Source organism: Prunus persica, chromosome G3, assembly GCF_000346465.2.
Source record: "Prunus persica cultivar Lovell chromosome G3, Prunus_persica_NCBIv2, whole genome shotgun sequence".
Taxonomy (NCBI): domain Eukaryota; kingdom Viridiplantae; phylum Streptophyta; class Magnoliopsida; order Rosales; family Rosaceae; genus Prunus; species Prunus persica.
The window spans coordinates 18,917,848-18,933,555 of NC_034011.1; the positions used below are offsets into that span (position 1 = coordinate 18,917,848).

At 35.3% G+C, this 15,708-nt stretch overlaps 1 protein-coding gene across 1 annotated transcript; it reads left to right on the top strand.

The window, feature by feature from the left end:
- On the top strand, positions 8,056-13,655 carry LOC18781815 (zinc finger BED domain-containing protein RICESLEEPER 1). Its single transcript, XM_007216928.2, has 2 exons — positions 8,056-8,787; positions 11,312-13,655. The coding sequence occupies exon 2, from the start codon at positions 11,339-11,341 to the stop codon at positions 13,304-13,306; it is 1,968 nt and encodes a 655-aa protein (XP_007216990.1). The 5' UTR covers positions 8,056-8,787; positions 11,312-11,338; the 3' UTR covers positions 13,307-13,655.

Genomic DNA, 15,708 nt, shown 5'->3' on the forward strand with positions numbered 1-15,708 from the left:
GTTTTATTATTTTAGGTTCGACCCATTTGAGACGCAAGTCTCTTAATTACAATCCCTTGCTTCAAGGGAACACCCTTTGATTCCATCATAAAGAAACAGAACGTGTGTGTTTGATTTTGCAACTGCTCCCAAGTCCAACCTCAGGATGCCTACGTATCCCTTGCGGGAATCAAGCCACTCGTAGTTCAAAGAATCGCAATGAATAAATGACTCATTGCGAGGGAAATTTGATTTGAATTGTATTGAGAAGTGTTTGAGTGAATTTAGCTGAATAAACCAGGGATTCGATATGGGATTGCATTTGGGATGGTTGCATCTAGATTGAATCTCTAGATTGCCTACGTACCCTTTCAAAGGGATCAAACCAACGTAGTTCAGAATTTGGAAATTAACGGGTAAGTGTGGCCCACTAATTGAGAATTTCTGTTTGAGAGACTTGGATTTAATCTCATTAGAGTTTTCATGGGTAGATGACCCATGGAAAATTGGATGGTTTTGTACCACTTTCGTTGTTGTCAATGTCCAAGAAAAATAATGAGTAATTTTAATTATCCCATTAATTTTTCCTAAACATTGACAATTGCGTTTGGGGATTTTCATAGGTAGATGACCTATGAGAAAAATTGGAAATTAATGGATAAGTGTGGCCCACTAATTAAGAATTTGTATTTGAGAGATTTAGAATTAATCTCAATGAAATTTGCATGGGTAGATGACCCATGAGAAATATTGGAAATTAATGGGTAAGTGTAGCCCACTAATTGAGAACTTGAATTTGAGAGATTTGAATTTAATCTCATTGAAATTTGCATGGGTAGATGACCCATGAAAAATTGAATGGTTTTGTACCACTTTTCTGGTTGTCAATGTCCAAGAAAAATAATGAGTAATTTTGATTATCCCATTAATTTTCCCAAAAAAATTGACAATTGCACTTGGGAAAGTGTTTTGGCGAAATCTGGTTAAGATAAACCAGAGATTTATACTTGATTGCGGTTGCGTCTATTGGGATGTTAGACTGCCTATGTACCCTTGACGGGATCAAACCGACGTAGTTCCAAATTTTAGAAATTAATGGGTAAGTGTGGCCCACTAATTGAGAATTTGTATCTTTGGGACAATTTGGAGATTTCCATAGGTAGATGACCTATGGGAAAAATTAGAAATTAATGGGTAAGTGTGGCCCACTAATTAAGAATTTGTGTTTGAGATATTTGAATTTAATCTCATTTGGAATTTGCATGGGTAGATGACCCATGGGGAAAATTGGATGGTTTTATACCATTTTTCTTTTGGTCAATATCAAAGAAAACTAATGGGCAATTTTGATGAACCCACCAATTTAATTTGATCATTGACACATGCGTTTGTATCCATGCATGATTTGGAGGATTTGAGATTAATGGGCTTTTTTGATCAACAAAACCCATTAATCCATATTGATGCTCCTTTAAAATCTTTTGGGAGTTGAGCTTAATGCTCCGCGCATGACCAATAATTTATTTGGACTAGAGTCATAGTCACAGCATGGTTGAGTCACTTGGCACTCTTTTCTGAACAGCTTCCTTGCAACAATGGTTGATTCCCACATTTCTTAATGTGGCTTTTGAAGTGGTTTTGTGCCCCTTGACATCTGGTGTGGTTTTGTGCCACTTGAGTCTTCACTTGACGATTTGAGAGTTAATGGGCATTTTTGGAATTTAAGCCCATAATCCATCATTTGCGGACTTGAGACTTTGTGTTTTGGGCTCTTAGACTTGTTGCATAACCTTTGTGACTTTGTACAACAAACCCATGAAGCCCACCTCAATTGATTTAGCAGTACCTGATTGACTCAGCTTTGAATTTGAGCGGAACTACCCTATCGCAAACGGACTTATGGAGGTCCTTACAGGAGTGAAGCCTTAGTGTTTTGCTTTCCCGAACCTGTCTTGAGTAAGTAGGCCTGTGAAGCTTTGAGCCGTGAAGCCGTGAACTTGTCTCGAACTTGTCTTGAGTAAATATGGAGCCGTGAAGTTCTAAGACTCCACCCTCTTGTTTATTTCTTGCATGCAAAATGAGAACAAAACAATATTGCTGCTTTCTTGTTTTGGTCTTTCACGTGGTGGCATCTCCTCCACAACAATATTATTTCCTTCCTTTTGTTTTCTTTCTTTTTGCTTTGGTGCAGCTTTATTGTCACTGAATTTGCTGACCACTTTGTTGGTAGAGACCCAATTGTTGACCTCTTAAACATCAACGAGTCGACACGTCTCATGTCTTGGAGCCCTTTAACAATTCATGAGCTGTTTTTTTCTTCTTTTTGGCTGACACTCACAAAAAGAAGGGGTGATCTCTCTTGTTTGCTGGAGGGGCAATCCAAGATCAAAGCATGTGATACACACAAACATTGCTCATTTTGGATTATGATGAAGATCCTTAGTTGGCTGTTTTTGACGGTGGGTTGAACACCCCAGCCTTGATTTATTATTTTTACTCTGCCAGCAAATAGATATTTTCTGTGGTTGCAATTAGAGCGTGCCAAAATGGTGCTTTGGTCTTGCGGCACTTTTTTTTTCCTTATTGCACATCATATCATGGCTCCACATTTTGTACAGAAGCTTTTATACCCAAACATGGGGGACTTCGGAGGAGCATGGAGATTCGCTCGGCAGAGCATTATTGACTTACGGGTTTTATACCCAAGCATGGATTGCCATCCGTTTGTTTGATTGTGGGTTGCCACCCATGATGGATTGATAATCCATATAATTTGGTTTATGGGTTTCATAAACAAGCTAAGAGACTTCCAGGGAGGAACTTTGTTGAAGATGCAAAAAATATAAAGGTGTTGAATCGAAGTGGCTCCCATTCTTGAATTGAAACTGCCAGTTTCATTGATTTGGAGCATTTGGTTTGCTCTGTTTCAGCAGCCTTTTTTTTAACTGCCTCATGACTGCCTCCCTCCTCAAGGCTATGCCCTCATCACTGCCGTGCACTTTTTCTTCAGCACTATGGTGCCTTCTCCATGTTTGTCCAAGCCTCATGGCTTTATTTATTTTTCTTGGTGTCTCTCCACAGCCTGCTGGCTGCCCCTTTTCTTCGTTGTCTTTGTTTGTTCTTGCTGTATGCAACAACACCAAGCTGCCAAAGAAAAGCGTGACTGTCTTCAGCTTCCTTTTTTTTTTGTTCATCGCCTCTGTATGCACCAGACCCCATGGTTTTGTTTGTGGGTTTTGTACCCAGATTGGATCGGTCACAGAGTGTTTGATTGAGGGTTACACACCCATGATGGATTTTGTATCCAAGATTTGTTTTGTGGGTTTGGATGCTCAAAGCATCTCTGAGAGAAATCTCACTGTCTTGCTGCCTTTGATTCTTTCAGTTTGATTTATTTTTTTGCTGTTTGTCCATCTCATGATGAACATCATTGAACGAGCTTTGGCTTTTGTGGCGCCACAATAAGGGAAACCTAGAGAACTCTAGGATTTCCTCTACGCCCCTTTTCAAGAGAGTTGTGCACCAGTTCTGATTTTTTTTTTTTTTTTGGTGATTTGCCCACCATCACAATCAGCCCACACGAATTGATGTTGAATTGGAGGTTGGACACATCTTTGAAAGCATTTGATCAGAGCTGCCTGTTGGAATAGAATATATGATGATTGAAATCATCTTGGCTGTCAGTCCATAGCTGGCTGTCCTGGAGGTACTTGAGAAGAGGTACACCTTAGAGTAGTTTCTTGACTTAATACGTGATGATTTCAATCATCATAGCCAAGAACCCCCATGGGTTGATCGTACTGGATGCATCCTTGGAAGTCTTTGAGCGAAGCCTTGCCATAGAGAGCCAAGAATCCTCTTATGTGCTTGCTCTTCCTCTTCGTTCCTGCAACTCTCCCCAAGACTTGCGGCCTTACAGGCTTTTTTTTTTTTTTTTTTTTTTTTTTTTTTCTGGAGCCTCCCCTTTTATTTTTGTCCTCCCAACCTCCCCTCGTGTCATGCCTCTTATAGAGGCTATCTTATGATGAGTTTGAATTCAAGCCGATGACCACTTCTCAACCGAGATGCTTATCTCTTGATGTTTCAAAACCACTGAAATACATCTATTTTATTTTTATATATTTTTCTTGATAAGATTGCAGGGACAAAACAAATTCAATTCTAACCCAAGTCAAATTCTTGGCTAATTGCTTTTGTGAAAATTTTCCGTTCAACATATTATATACATAATTCTCACATATTATTGAATAAAAATAATATATATTAAAAAATATAAATAATTTATTTGAAAAAACAATACAGTGAACAAACATTTAAGTTGTAATTTGCAAAAAATTTGCCGAATAAAACACGTATGTATTTTATTCATATCTTTTTCTGTTCCGTATTTTACTTACTATGAATGAATGTACAGCCGTGCTGCTGTACTTGGATTCTTAATATTAAAAATTGTACAACCGCCCAGCTATACTAGGTTTTTAAATTTTTTTTAAAAAAAAATAGTATAGCCGCTCGGCCATACTCGGTTTTTCCTAATTTTTGGTATAGCCGGCCGGCTATACCTTTTTTAAAAATTGTTTTAAAAAATAGTATAGTTGGCCGACTCTACTGGGTTTTTCTTGTTTTAATTTTTTTAATAAATAATATAGCCGAGAGGCTCTATGCTTTATCTATATATATAAAGCAAGAGGTAGAGAATGGTGAAACATTCAAAATACCAGAAAATGTCCTTAGTTAATCGAAACATTAAGAAATAAAATTATTACTTAAATGAGGATAATATGATAAATTCACACTTTTTCATATTAAAAAAATTTAAAATTAAAAGAAAAATAAGATAATGAATCCTATTTTTATGGAACACAATTACCCATTATCTTTTTTAATTCTAAAATAAATTTAAATTTTTTATTAAAAAAAAATCTCTCGCAAGTGCGGAAGCGCGTGCTGAGAGGCTAGTATATATAGTGGAATCCTTTTTTTCTTTTAAATTTTTTTCCTAATTTTTGTTTATCAATAAGAGTAGTTTAGAGCGTTATCCATTACTATTAGGCCATTACCTGAGTCTTTGTTGTCCCCTTTTGAGTTTTTTAATTTTTCGAGTTATTACCCATTTAAACAATTTAGCAATTTCACGTTTAATAATTTATTATACATGTAAGTACGTATTTTTCAATAATACATCCGTGTTCTACACACGTCTTAAAGACCCGGTAAAGTTCACATTTAAAAAAAAAAAAAACAAACGTACAATACTCGTATTATACAGGTACATTTTCATGTTTAATACACATAATTTTAACAAAAATTTCAATAAAACACACAAAATTCACATATTATACACAAAATTCTCAGATATTATTAAATAAAAATAATATATATATACTAGCTTCTCTGCACGCGCTTCCGCGCATGCGAGAGGTTTTTTTTAAAAAAAATTTAAAATTTATTTTAGAATTAAAAAAAATAATGGATATTTGTGTTCCATAAAAATAGGATCCATTATCTGAATTTTCTTTTAATTTTAATTTTTTTAATACGAAAAATTGTGAATTTACCATATTATCCTCATTTAATTAATAATTTCAATTCTTAATGTTTGTATTAACCAAGGGTATTTTCTGGTATTTTGAATGTTTCACCATTCTCTGCCTTTTGCTTTATATATATAGATATGTATATATATATATTGGCATACACCAAACAAAACAACTTAGGGTTAATTTCACAAATGATGCCTGAGTAGCCCACTAACCCAAACCTTTAAACTAGGGCTGTCTTTCGGCCGGATCGGATCGGAAACAGCAATTCCAATTCCAATCCAATATCTTTCGGAATTCAATATAGAGTTCCGATTCCGATTCCGAAAAAATTTGGAAATTTTCGGAAGATTCCGATTCCGAAGCCCTTAACTTACACAAAAAATTTAAGAGATTTAAATGCCCAAACTAGCATTTTGTAAAAATCTCAACTAATCTTTAATCAAGAAAACCCAGCTTAGGGGTTTAACAACTAGTCCAACAGGAACTTTACAGGCCCAAATAGGTTGTACTTTTAAGTCCCTACACAAAATGACTAGTTTGAAGATATTTATAAAGGACTAAACACCTGAAGTTTATTCTTGCAGTCGATATGGGACTCCAAGAAGAAATGGGAGTGCAACTTCTCTCTCCACTCTTTTCTTGATTTCTACTTGGTTACTCATCCATCACTTCTCCTCTCTCTTCCGTTTCTTCCTTTCTAATCCATGAATGCCAACCTTCATTTTCTTTCTTACTTAAAACTCTTCAGATATGGAACAATATGTACGGATCCCGTTAGGAAAAAAACAAAAACACTTCTCCAACCAAAAAAGAAATCATTCTTCAATTCTTTATCTCTACTGTTTCTTCTCTTGCATTTTTATTTTTCTGGGTTTGCACTAAATCATTTATCCGATGTATATGTTCTCCATTGAATCCTCATTGGAGCTCTCTTCCCTTGTTGCAATACCCCACACCATCCAGATTTTTTCTTTATCATTTATTTTTCTGTTTCTGCACAAATTCATTACTTTTTTGGATTGAGATGGAATGAAAACCTTTAATTAAGAAAGAAATAAAATCAAAGAATGAGTTTTAAAAATTTAGAAATGTTTCCTTCTTTTTTTCGTCACTTCAATTCAATGTAGGATTGGAAAAAAAACGCAGATGGTTTTTTTTTAAAGTTATAATTGCCTTGGACCTCCTCTTTCTGATTATCCTTGGAACCTATTATAATTGCCCAAGGCATAGCTTATTTTGAAAGTTATAGCATGTTTGAATTCACCTTATATATATATATATATAACAATCTATTATTTTATATACAACAATCTATATAGTATATTGATTATTAATCAAAGTAATTTGTCCTACATATTATATATTTATATTTTGTTCATGTGAATCAAATTTTTTTGATTCCATGCTAAAGATGGATTCACATTCATCAATTGATGCTCAAGACTCAAGTTATAGCCGAGTGACTATCACATTGGTTTTAGATTCTAGTGGGTCATGAACATGTATAAAGAGTGTTAGACGTTAATCATGCTCTAGACAATTGTAATACTACAATTTTCAGGTTGGAATACTACAATTGTTAAAGCTCCAATTAATATACGCACATTATATGTGGTGTTTCATGTATGAAATGATTTTATAATTAAAAGTTTAATTGAAGATAGTTTATAATTTTAAAAATACATACATAAATATAAAATGAAATAGTATAATACTTCCTACATTTACCATATATGTACATAGTACTTATGGATATAACAAGCACACATATGCACCTTTTTGTTATATTAAATCAAGCATATTTGCCAAATATATATATATAGTCTTAAAGTTACATACTACTATGTTTAGTTTTTTATTTTTTATTTTTTTGTCAAGCCTATATTTAGTATGTACAAATATTTGTATGTGGGTACTAAAACTTAACAAATAAGAAATGAAACATATATAAGACCTATAAACTAAAAATAATGCAATTATACTTAGAAACTCGGAATTTTTCGGAAAAAAATTAGAAAAATCGGATCGGAATGGATTCGGAGAACTTCGGAATTTTTCGGATCGGAATTTCGGAATGTTCGGCATTTATCGGAATTTTCGAATTTTGGCATTTTCGGATATCGGATTTATCGGAGTCGGATTTTTTTGGAAAAAATCAGACCGGAATCGGTCGGAATCGGATTTTCCAATCCAACTTACACCCCTACTTTAAACCGACTAAGCCTGTTAGGCGCAGCTATGGAAGTCGACCTAAACCCAATCATAAAGCACAAGCCACGCTCACCTTCACCGTGGGATAGCAGGGGACCCACTTTATCTCACCAACAAATACATGGCCTGATTTCTTCGCTCCATTGATGGTTTGAACTTTTGATGCATTCAACAACGCTCATCAAATTAAAGGAAAAACCATGTACTTTCCATTCGGTACTTTCCAGAGCTCCAAGCCATGAAAATTAGAAAATACCGAATAGAAATAAAAAAAAGTAAATAATTTAGTTACAAGCTAGTGAAATTAAACTTATTGGGAGAACAGCTAATATGGTCTAATCCAGTGAAGAATGACATTGACTTGCAGAATAACGATTTTAAGTTTGAACGCTCATGACATCTTATTAGTATGTGTGTATGAGAAATCTCATTAATTTAAACTATCGCTTGTTTTTTTTTTGTTTTTTTCAAACCTATTGGAAGAACAATGAAATCTTCTTTTCTTTCTTTCTTGTGTGTTACTAATTATATGAATAAATTTAATTGACAAAAAAATGTTTTTAGAACATTGGAATAGTATTTAGCATTTAGTGGAATAAAAGAAGAAGAAAATAAATGTACATATAAAATATTTTCCTCAATCAATTTATTTTTTAATTTTTCAAATATTAATAAACACATAGAATGTCAAGAATCATAATTGTTTAGCAAGTAACATTCAAAAAAAGAAACAAGTAAACATTATATCAATCTCATTCCCCACCCCAATATTAATTTTTTAAAGGAAAAAAAACCCCAAAAAAGAAAAGAAAAAAAAAATCCTCATTTTCGCAGAAAGGGTACATTAGTAATTGAACGAAGTCATTGCTTCGTTATCCCTTTCCTCCGCTGCGCGCCTTCTTACCAAATTGTTCTCCCGCTTCCATATTTACCCCACGGTGCCACTCTCTCTCTTTCTCACTGTCGCAGAACACCCTCAAACCCTAACCCTAGCAACCCCAATTCTCTTCATCTCTCTGGCAAAGTCGGCTTTCGTTGAGCTTCTTCCTTCACTGTACGGCTTCAACCCCTATACTCATTATTTCTCGTCTGTTAATTTTGATGCATTTCATCAATTTAATTTGATATTGTATTTTTTTACGGTTTGAGCCCCAAAATTGGCTTCGGGCTCCGACTCCGAATGTTATTGGGGCTTTGTTTACGTATGCGTTTCTTCTGGATTCTTTTATATTTATACGTTGCTATTCCGATCCGAGAACCGCAATAGGGTTTAAAAGTGGGCCCTTTGACCCGATTTGTTGCGACCCGTTTAGAATCGGGTTGGGTCAGGCGGGTCCTGGCCGCTCTTATCCGGTACCGATCCGCGGCGAGCTCCAGAAGCTCGTCTTGCCCAACCTAATTACCTTATTTTGAAAAACCCGACCCACCTTCCCTCTCTCTCCAGGCATGGACCCGGGTCCCATTATCGGGTCGGATTTCCAGACCAAAATTACATTTTCATTTTTGTTATTTCTTCAATGGTCGTTGCTTCTGTAGAGCAAAAGCTTCTCAGACATTGAAGAGGATAAAGATGTCTTTTTTTTTTTTGCCCCTCTCTTTCTTTCTTTTGGTTCTCGTAAAAGCATAAACAAAAGAGTTAATGTTTCTTAATCATCTTAATTTACTTGTCAATTTACCGCAAACCCGTAATTAGTTTTTAAATTTCATAAATTCGCTGGGCCATTTCTGTAGTTTTGTTGGCCTTGGCATGGTAAATTCTCTAGTGCATGCTTTCTGTGTGTATTGCAGTACTTGTAGAATGATATTCACGAGTTTTATGACAACCCTTTATCCATTCTTGTAGAGAGTGAGTCTGCCTGCATTACATTTTGTATGTTCTACAAAAGTATGCAGTTTTGATCCTTAACTCCTCTCCTCCTACCCAATTATTGGTTATGTGTTTTTACTTAGATGGCTGTGTCCAAATTTGTTTTCAACACAAGTGGTGGATAGTAAGTTTGTAAAATTGTGGACTAATCCTTGCTATTATAGCCACTTTCTGCTGAAAGAAATAGAAATTGTGTCTAAGGGCTTATTTTCAATGATTCGTGCTCTTTTTACTTAGTGATGGATCAAATCGTGTTTCTCACATCGGTCATAACTTTTCATATCCTATTCCATTCTGTTAACTGCCTTTTGATTTGGCATCTCTAGGTCTGCTTCTTTGAACTGGGTGATGTTGCTTTTGAGTAATTTGTTACTTGGAAGCTCGCATCACTTATTACTCCAGTAGTGTCTTTTTGCACCTGCACTGTTGGATATGAGTGTCCTGTTGATTTTCATCCAACAATCCACGTGGTTCTCATCTCACCATCAATTTATAAGCAAGTCATTCCCAACTGTTTTGCCTAAATTTTGGAAGTTTTAACCTGAGAACCGTAATTGGACTGGCATTTTTGTTTAGAATCAACCTAAGCAGATTAGAAAATCAATAGGTTTTGATGGAATAAATTTTGAGCGTAGGGCATTTGGATCATTAGTTTACAAATCTTTAATTCAATTATAATTGTAGCATCAAAATTAGCTAAGTTTTAGGATTCAGAGAGATGTGTGTGCACTATTTGCCTCTGTATAGGCAGGGGTTTTTGAAGCCTGCTATGTACTTAATGTCAAGACTTAGAACTTAAGCAAATATATAAACCAACTGTAGACTCTAGTACTTTAGTGTCTGAAGCAATATTGACACTCAGATAAAATTGATCCTTGCCATAATCAAGGAACTTAGGTCCAGGAACCTTCTGTGTGATTGATCCTAGCCTAACCATGACTAAGGAACTTTGATCTGGGAGTCTGCTTTTTACTAAGTGATGCTTGTGGCTTGCAATCTTTATCTTTCAGCTTTAATGAAAGAGGAACCTTTCCACTTGTGGGAATATACACTATAACCTTGCTGACTTCGATTCCAACCTCCCTTATTTCTGTTCCAACCACTTGCATTGTCACAAATTAAAAACACTCCCTGATGCCCAACTTAAAGGACCACAAAAGAAAATTAAACTCACAAAAAAATCTTGGAAATAAATCACAATTCAAGGCAGGAACAACTTAGGAAACAATGAAGTGTCACCCTTCCTAGGAAACTATAGTGTTACGTACAAAAGATTGACTCATTATTAATGACATGAACAGATTTTTGGTTCCTTTTTTTTTTTTTTGGTCAGGAGAACAGATTTTTGATTCAGAACTTGAAATTTTGTTTTTCTAGGGATTGCACATACAAAAGCCTATCATATTGTTTGTCATATAATTGTGGGTTATTGTAGATACTTTTTATGGAGGTTGCTAATCATATCTATGAGCCTATTACCAATTCTTTTAGATTGTTTCACTGTCTTGTGATGTAAAAATGCACAAACACATATAACTGTTTTCTGATAAAAAAAAACACGTAATTGTTTTCTGTCCTTTTTATTGAGGGCTAATTGATAATTTAAGAAAGGTTGGTAGTCATGTAGACGCATCTTCTTCTTGTTTTGGTGCTATTCTGCATTCTTTTTTTTCCTTTGTGGGTTAATAGTCCTACTACTGATAATGTGCAGATACTGGTGAAGTACCAAGTCAATGCAATGGATATGTCTGATGCGGTGATTGTCAAATCAACTAGATTAAAATCTGTTGTGTGGAATGACTTCGATAGGATTAAAAAGGGTGACAAATGTATTGCTGTGTGTAGACATTGTAAAAAGAAACTCAGTGGATCAAGTACCAGTGGGACATCACATTTGAGGAATCATTTAATTAGGTGTCAGCGAAGATCTAATCTTGGCATACCTCAACTCTTTGCAGCAAGAGAAAAGAAAAAGGAAGGAACTTATTTAAATTTGGATCAAGAGCAGAAGAAGGATGAAGCTTTTAACCTTGTGAATATCAGATTTGAGCAAGAGCAGACCAAAGATGACATCATTAACTATGGAAGTGGTAACTTTGATCAAAGGCGGAGTAGATTTGATCTTGCCCGAATGATTATTTTACATGGTTATCCATTGGATATGGTTGAGCATGTTGGATTCAGAGTGTTTGTCAAAAATCTACAGCCATTATTTGAGCTTGTGACATCTGAAAGAGTTGAGGCTGACTGTATGGAGATCTATGGGAAAGAGAAGCAAAAGGTGAAAGACATGTTGGGTAAATTGCCTGGTAAGATCAGCCTTACGGTGGATATGTGGGCGTCTTTGGATGGTACTGAGTACTTGTGTTTGACAGCACACTATATTGATGAGTCTTGGCAGTTAAATAAGAAGATTTTAAATTTTATTGTCATTGATTCTTCTCATACAGAAGACAAGCATTCAGAAATTATCATGGAATCTTTAATGGATTGGGATATTGACCGTAATTTGTTTTCCATGACATTTGATAGTTATTCCACCAATGACAATGTAGTATTTAGAATCAGAGACAGGCTGTCCCAAAACAAGCTGCTTTCTTGTGATGGTCAGTTATTTGATGTACGCTGTGCAGCAAATGTTATTAATATGATGTCTCAGGATGCTCTGGAAGCACTATGTGAGATGACTGATAAGATTCGAGGAAGTATTCGGTATGTCAAAAGTTCACAAGTAATACAAGAAAAATTCAACTCGATAGTTCACCAAGTTGGAGGTGAGAGTAGGAGGTGCTTATGCCTAGATAATCCATTGCAATGGAACTCAACATATGTTATGGTTGAAATTGCTTTGGAGTACAGGGACGCATTTGCTCTTTTGCAAGAAAATGACCCTGTCTACGCCATGTGCCCGTCTGATGTCGAATGGGATAGAGTGAACATCATTACTAGCTACTTAAAGCTCTTTGTTGGGGTTACCAATGTTTTCACAAGATTCAAGTCTCCAACTGCAAATTTGTATTTTCCTGAGCTTTGTGAAGTATACTCGCAGCTGAATGAGTGGTGCAAGAATGCAGATGATTACATTAGTTCTCTGGCTTTGAAGATGAGAAGCAAATTTGAAGAATATTGGATGAGATGTAGCTTGAGTTTAGCAGTTGCAGTCATGTTAGATCCTCGATTCAAGATGAAACCGGTAGATTATTATTATGCCCAATTCTTTGGCAGTGGTGCTCCAGGCCGAATTTCTGATGTTTTTGAGTGTGTCAAAACACTATATAATGAACATTCAACCTGCTTAGCTTATGTTGATCAAGGTCTGGCTTGGCAAGTAGGTGGTAGTTCTCGCTTGCCTGGTTCTGGAAGGGACTTGAGGGATAGGCTGACTGGTTTTGATAAATTTCTGCATGAAACTACTGAGATTGATGGGACAAAGTCGGATTTGGACAAGTATTTGGAGGAGCCTCTCTTTCCTCGTAATGCAGAGTTTGACATATTAAATTGGTGGAAAGTTCATGCACCTAGGTACCCTATCCTATCTATGATGGCACGCAATGTGTTGGGAATTCCTGTGTCAAAAGTTCCAATAGACTCTACGTTCAACACAGGAGGAAGAGTGCTCGACCGTGATTGGAGTTCAATGAACCCAGCTACCATCCAAGCATTGATGTGTGCACAAGACTGGATACGAAGTGAACTAGAAAGTTAATTTAGGTCAATTTTGGTTCTTCTAATGACATTATCAGGATTTACATCGTTCCTGTAATTCTGGTGCAAATTGGGAAGCTAAATTGTATTGGTCTTCGTTTCAGTTTCTCTTATATATATTTCGTAGGTCTTTCCATCTCAATAAACTCTTCTCCATAGATTGTTCCAGATATTGTACATACATAGTTATTTTTTCTTAATTTTACAGGGCTGCTGCATTAGCATCTTTAGCATTTCTAGTAAAATTATATTTAACAATTTGTGTATGCGTGGATGATTGTTGCCAAGTGAACTTGGCATTTCCAGTTGATTCAACAAAGAAGAAAAGATTATTTGAATTGGAAGATTTACTTGTGGAGAATCTTTGATCAATTTTCTTGTAGATTTTCTTTCTAATCATGCCATGTTTAGTGTGGATGAAAGGTTTACAATTTAGCAGGTTATTTCACATGATAAAGTTCCTTCTGTCAGATACTTTCTGTGCGCAGTTACTACCCAATTTTACTGCATTGTCTGGTATGTTAATACAATTGAAGTTCTCTGGTAATTTTTTTTTTTCCAGATTACTGTTTTACCTTTTAACTTGTGTTGCCGTTGAAGTTCTGATGGAAGAAATGGGCTTTTTTGAAAAGCATTCTGACCATACTTTGGAACTTGCTCGCTTTCTGTTTAAAGCCAAAAGAAAGGGAAAAAGTGGACAGATTTTGGTATGTTTACCTAGTTTATGGGTAAGAATATATTCAATCAAAGATTAACAACAGTACAAATTCAAAAGCAGAGCCAAACAACAACAGAAAATAAAGCTCAACCAAAACCTGGTCTACAAAAGAAAGGGAAAAAAAAAAACAATAAAAGAAACTCTAATTCTAATAGCTTGAGAAAAAAACCATGAAGAAAGCTTTGTTTTAGAGATTCCTAGGGCACTAAAAATCTGTATCCCAGCTTTGAGGATAGTAGGTAAGCTGACAGCCCTCCAGTACTCGTAGGCAGCAGCATGTGACAAAAGCTGCATTTCAAAAACAAGTGGTCTCTGTTCATGAAGTTTGACAGAAGACACCCAGCAACCTTCAATGGAAATTAAGCCCAATGAGCCCATGTTTCAGCAACCTTTCAAAACAAGTGGTTTCTATCTAAAAATTGATTTGCTCAAGCGGTTAAGAGTATTTATCCACACACTAGAAGTTCTAAGTTTAATTCACCCTTCCTCCATATCGGTTGTATCGAAAAAAGAAACAAAACCCTTTTCAACCCTTTTCATGTTTTGGTTGGAGAATTTAGCTGACATCAAATTGGAATAAATGCTTTATGTTGACCATATATTATTTGGGCTACCATTTCCTCAGCAAAACATCACGATGTGGTCATCACTATCACCGCCGGCACCATCAAATCTTAAGGATGTGAAATGTTTCACATGTGTACTCAAAGTTTCTAATTTTTGTTAAATGGTTATTGGAAAGTTGAGATTACCACTTTCATTTTAAAAAAAAAACTAAAAATAAAAATTATAGAGTTGGGATTTAATAATTCAATGCAATAGTTGAATCAATTAAACTATTTTGACATCTATTGAATTGAATAGCATTTTCACTTTGCAATAGTACAGTTCAATAGGCACACACACTACACGGATGTTAGGACCTTTTCTATTGAGAGAGGCGATAGCATACTAAACTCACACACACTACACGGATGTTAGGATTCGAACCCAATACCTTACCTGAGAGAGTAAATACTCCATACCACTACACTAGTGTGTCCTTTGCTATTTTGGATTATTATTATTTTTTAAATAAAGGCAAAGAAAGGTATAATGGAATTCAATAGAGATGTAGGTCCCATAGTTAGCCTATTTCAATGAATTAACAGCATAATGCATTAATTGACGTATTTTTTCTATTTTTAATTGGCATGTGGATCCCATGGTTAGTCTATTGCAATGACAATAGAGGGTTCATCACATAGCACTCTCTATTACAATTGCATCCATTGCAATGAACTAAATCACAATTGCAAGTGATAATTTAATATTTTAGTTCAATTTCATGCAATAAACTTCAAACTTCAAACCCTACCCAGTTGCAATCACATCATAAATTTGTACCGAGGCCATATGCAATATTCTGTCATGCGCATGAAATTATCAAAATTAGAACAAAAAATCACTAGTGTCCTTTTAAGTATGTTGTCACATATAGATTATACTCCAAGCATTTCAATTCCTATTATGTGGAAGGAATGTGACAGAGGGTATGTGGCATTTATTGTATTAGGTATAAGCATTGAAAACCTGCCTTCTTTCACCATCATCATTTCCCAAGTTCAAATAGAACATCATTGTTGCATTGCACCATCATTTTGTGGTCCCTCCTCACCCTTCACAATATTGAATATAAATACCAT